Source organism: Aplysia californica, unplaced genomic scaffold, assembly GCF_000002075.1.
Source record: "Aplysia californica isolate F4 #8 unplaced genomic scaffold, AplCal3.0 scaffold00095, whole genome shotgun sequence".
NCBI lineage: Eukaryota > Metazoa > Mollusca > Gastropoda > Aplysiida > Aplysiidae > Aplysia > Aplysia californica.
Genome location: NW_004797365.1, coordinates 1,351,836 through 1,357,094, shown reverse-complemented (window position 1 = coordinate 1,357,094; position 5,259 = coordinate 1,351,836). Strand labels below are relative to the sequence as shown.

General features: G+C 40.5%; 1 protein-coding gene across 1 annotated transcript in view; it reads right to left on the bottom strand.

The window, feature by feature from the left end:
- LOC101854076 (L-amino-acid oxidase-like) overlaps positions 1–4,963 on the bottom strand; it is a 13,765-nt gene extending 8,802 nt beyond the window's left edge. The window contains exons 1-3 of the mRNA XM_005095092.2: positions 4,736–4,963; positions 575–832; positions 193–349 (exon numbers count right to left, since the gene is read on the bottom strand). Coding sequence (XP_005095149.2) covers positions 193–349; positions 575–832; positions 4,736–4,796 — 476 coding nt within the window. The 5' untranslated portion in view covers positions 4,797–4,963. The remainder of the gene's footprint in view (positions 1–192; positions 350–574; positions 833–4,735) is intronic.
- Between the last annotated feature and the right edge of the window lie 296 nt (positions 4,964–5,259).

Sequence of the window (5,259 nt, the reverse complement as noted above, 5' to 3'; positions counted from 1 at the left end):
GAGAGAGAGAGAGAGAGAGAGAGAGAGAGAGAGAGAGAGAGAGAGAGAGAGGGAGGGAGAGAGAGAGAGAGAGAGAGAGAGAGAGAGAGAGAGAGAGAGAGAGAGAGAGAGAGAGAGAGAGAGAAGACTATAGGAGAAGTCCCCGCCAACAACCGTGACTGAAAGCTTGTTCTGGCGAAGCAGCAGACCCACATCAATAGTCGATGTCTGTTGGCGTCTTCCTCGGCGGTGAGATTGTAAGGTAAATCTCCCGTGAGAAGCTGAGTGATGTTGAGGCTCTCGTCTCTGAGGAAGTAAGTCGTCCTGTTCCGCAAACCAAAACCTTCGGGGAACACTGTCTGGGTCAGTCCTGCAAAGTGTTATAAACAATGCAGTTTAAAAAGGATAACATTAATTGTTTTATCAACGCTGTAATGTGGAACTTACGGATTTGGTGTTCATTTTCAAAAATCACTTTCCATATCATACCCTCGGTTATAAATGCCAACTAGTGGATGGAATTAAAGCAATGCCAATCATTTTGTGCTATGCAACGTACCACGAGAAAAAGTGGAATAATATAAGAAATACTCACCAAGTTCTTTTACAATCTTCTGCATCCTTTTATGCACGCCACCGACAAAGCGCATACCGCCGAGCTCCAGGTTCACGTCTGGTGCCTCGAGTAGAGAGCTTGTGTACAAACGGCCGCCAATCCGGTTCGAGTACTCGAACACTTGGATGGACAGACCGGCATCTCGGAGCATGTAAGCTGAGTTGGCGCCACCTATCCCCGCGCCCACGATGGCGACATCGATTGATTTTTCGCAGACGCCGGGGTTGTCATTGGCCTCTGTATAGAAGAAAGGAATGTTGTTGATGATGATGATGATGATGATGATGATGGTGATGATGATGATGATGATGATGATGATGATGATGATGATGATGATGATGATGAAGATGATGATGATGATGATGATGATGATGATGATGATGATGACTGTTTTGGAATCGAAAACATGTATAGGCTAAGCGAAAACAACAATTTTATGAGCCTGTCGTGCACAAGTGCTCTCGGGCTAGTATGGCTAGGGGGTGGCTATTAGGGAGGGAGGAGGGGGTGGGGTTTGAAAGCTAGGTACCTTTACAGCCCTAAATTCCTAACCAGCTTCTTTTTGTGCTTATAGTCAATTCGTTTGTGGTCTTGTCTGTTTGAGCGGCTGAAAAAGTATGTCTTACAGAATTATCTAATTATAAAGTACACGAAATAAATTGTACGCCGGGAGCAAAAATGACATAACCATATTGTATTTTCGAGAAATACTCAACAGGTGTCTGTGGTGTAGTGGTTTGGATCTTCACTGTTGCCTGCAGAAGACATGAGTCCCATCCCGAGTCGGAATGGGATTCCATCAAGTTTCTCCGTCTGTCTGCCATTATGCTTAAGATCTATCCAATTGAGCACAGGGTGGATATGGACATGACAAGCGAGCTCGAAACTGTCCTCTTCCTAATTGATCTAAATTGTATCGGCATTGCTGTAAAATGTGAGGCAGCGTGGTGGAATCAGGCTCTCGTCAATTTTTGGCACATAGTTATTGGTATCATCTTAAAGCTTGTTCACTTGTCCTTATTTGGATGAAAAAAATATCTTTTTATCTTAAATACAAGTCGAGATATTTGTGAATGAAGGAGGTGGGGGTCACTTGTTTTCAGAGGTAAGATTAGTGAGAAAATGGCTGAAAAGATTAGTTATTTCTTTAGCTTAAGAGTCCGTGGTAACTGAAAATGTATATCTTTTGTGCCTTTAATCAACGTTTTTCAGTAAAATCCACACAGAAATGAGTTCTTTATTGGCCATAAAAGGTGTTGAGCCCAAAAACACAAATTTGATAAAAATTAACAAACCTGCGGAAAAAATGCAAGTTTCTTCACTTTGATTATTTTGACGAGAGCCTGATTCCACCACGCTGCCTCACAAATTGTTACAGTCAAACGAGCAACTCAAACTTTCTGTCCATAAACTATACTTTTCTCTTCTTATCTTCATTAATATGACTTATAGTACAGGATTGTTAAAGATCAGTTACAGTAATTAATTCACCACCAATTTAACTTTGTAATGACAATCTTGTATCTATATATTACCCACTCATCATAAGCATACCACAGCTACATATTATTAAGGTTTCGTGCATGTCAATAAAGGAACAAAGTGTTAAATGTGTCACAACACGGTGGAATCAGGTGCTCGTCATTTTTGGTTGTTGACATATTGAATATTTGGCATAATCTGAAAGTTTGTTTAACTTTTGACTTTAAAAAATACCAATCTATCCGGAATATAAATCAATATATTTTTCAGTTAAAGGATGTGTCAAAGATACGAGAAAATGGCCACCAAAGTTTCGTGACTTCCAAAGCTTGAGTATCTGTGGAAACTGCAAATTTACTTTTCTTTGTGCCTGTGTTCACAGTTTTAATTCAACTCTACACAGAAACGAACTTTAAAGTGGACAAAAAAAAAGGTGCTGAGTTTTTAAAAATAAACGATAGGGGGCTCTCGTGGCCTAGAGGTTAAGGTGTTGGACTCTCATTCAAAGGTCCCGGGTTCGAATCCGGGTAGCGACCGAAAAAGTTTATTCTCTAAAATTGTCTCCTTCTTTCGTGTTCCCTAGCAATGTTCTGTTGTCTGCTTTCATTTCCACTTTCTGCCCCCACCCCCTCACCTCCTTTGCCCCCTCCTCTGGGCTCCTGACTCTTTCTGCAGCCTTTCTACTGCTACTTCTTGCCTCCTCCGTACTGCTGTCTTTCTGCCACACACCTGATCTTCTGGTAGGAAAGATCTACACATAGCCTTCTCGGACAAGGGCAAAACATTTCAGAGGGCCCGTGTGCAAATTGCGCACGTTAAAGATCCCTTGGTGGTCTAAAATCGATAAGAGTAGGCTTCGGCCGCCACCCGGGCAAAATTCAAAATTTCCTACCAACTGAAAATATTAGGTGTGTCCCGCGCTCATATGACCCTATGCATTTGCTAGCGCCGTAAAAGACTTTACAAAAAAAAACAACAAAACAAAACCAAAAAAGCCCCGATAAATTTGCCCAAACAGGCGGAAAAATGCTTGTCCCTTCACTTTCATTATTGACGAGCGTCTGATTTAAGCACGACACGACACACATTTTAATAGTTAGGGATCTTACTCTATCGCTAACACCGTACCAACCAGCTCGAACACCTTTCTCATCCAAACATCTCGATGGACACAAAGAGACAGCTTATTACTTCAATATTCACACAAACATTTAGCAAGCAGTATCAGACTCATGAAAACAAAATCTCTGTGTGCGAGATTAAACTATGCTCTGCAAAACCTTTAAGATCACAAGAAGAGACAGAGAAATGAAATGAGCGACTATTGGTACTGAGTGCTGCCTGCATTTCATAGAAAAACAGAAAAGAATGGTTTGGCCACTTAGCCAGCCAGTCTTGAGAGTGAGAGTCTATTTATTACACCAAGTACTCAGGCTATGAAAAGAAGAGGTAGACCACACAAAAGATTTATTGGGGGAGTCCGGAAAACCTTGAGAAATATGAAATCCCATCAAAAGAGCCGCAGAGATGGCCTGCCGTAGAAAACTGCATCCCCCCTCGACACTTAACGGCAATAGACGATGAAAAAGTAAAAGCAAAAGTAACGCTGTCGCTGGTTCATTTCTTGCTTTTCTAATATCGTGGACAAGTCTGTACACACTGTGTATTCTGCATATTATCATTGATTCATGGATCTATTCATATATTATTCAGATGGTTCAGTCACACGTTTGTGCGAAAAGGTTTCGGCCTTTCGAGATACAGTTTCAGATCTCGGGGTACTGGTTTTCAATGGTATCAAGACGTGCAGGAATGCAAATATCGGCAGGCGTACATGATTAACCTAGTGTGGTTTTCCAGTCTTTCTAGCCGAGCGCATGCATAATAAAAACACCTCTGGTCAGCTTCATAAAAGTGAGCTTTCCATAAACCGTGTTAGTTTTGTTTATGATATCATAACTATAATTGTATTGGTGGTCATAAAGAGACGTAGAAAGCATTTAATTTATTATCTTGGTCTGTGGAGTAAAAACTATGGCTTAGTCATTGGTGTTGACGAAGCAGTTATCTTTCATTTGAATTGCCTTATTTGGTAAATGTCCTAAATCAGGTGAATGTTTGATGTATTCAATAATTGTACGGCAAACTGCATTCATACAATTGCATACCTCTTTAGAGCGGGATTTCAAAGGGCCCTTCAACCAAATTCAAGCAAATGTGGGTTGTTTTCCGCGATTTAGCAAAACTATAGAAAAGACGATGCTGAAGGTGAGTGTAGCAACTGTATTCAATTGCCTAACAGACTATGTATATTGTAATTGCTACCATTATCAACTATAATGGTGATAATAGCAAGAACAGAACCTTAAAAATACAACTGCAACAACAAAAGCAATATCAGCAGCAATAACAGCGGCACCAATGACAACACAAACAAGAAACAAACAAGGCCCCGCCCCCCCCAAAAAAAACCCCCCCCAAAAAACAACAACAACAACAAAACAACAACCCAACAACAACAAACAACAACAACAACAAAAGTCAAAAACAAAAAAAATAGGAGCAATAGAGGAACAACAATAATACTACCTATAGACAGTCACGGCTTAACAACATCTTCTACAAACGGACATTGACAAGAGTTTTGGTTTGACTTACCCACATGTAGAAAAGGAACTATGAATATGATGGTGTACGCCAGTCTCAGGACTCGGGTCATAATTTCTACACGATTTCCTGCTGATTCCACTCTTCCTTTTCCTGACACTCGTGTGTATTGTAAAAGCGTATCTCCAAAGAGAAATTCACACGTTTTATACCGGAGACGGGTGTTTGTAGTGATTGCGACACAAAGACCTGATTTTGTTAATATATTGTTTTTGATAATGGGATCGCTCATAAAACATTTGCTTGAATAGAACACCTTCTTGCAGTGTGTGAAGCAACAGATGGACTTCCGATAAAACGCAAAGCTGGATGCCATCAGTGTGAGACACCGACACAGAAAAATAGACATAGTGCGCAATGGTCTTTTCGTTAAGACAACAGTCGATGAAGATGAGGGTAGTAACCTTATTAAGCCACGTGGTAAAGAATAATATTGCAGTGAACACCTTTGCTAACGATAATGATAATAATAGCAGTAACAGAACATAACAAACATTATAACAGCAACAGCTATA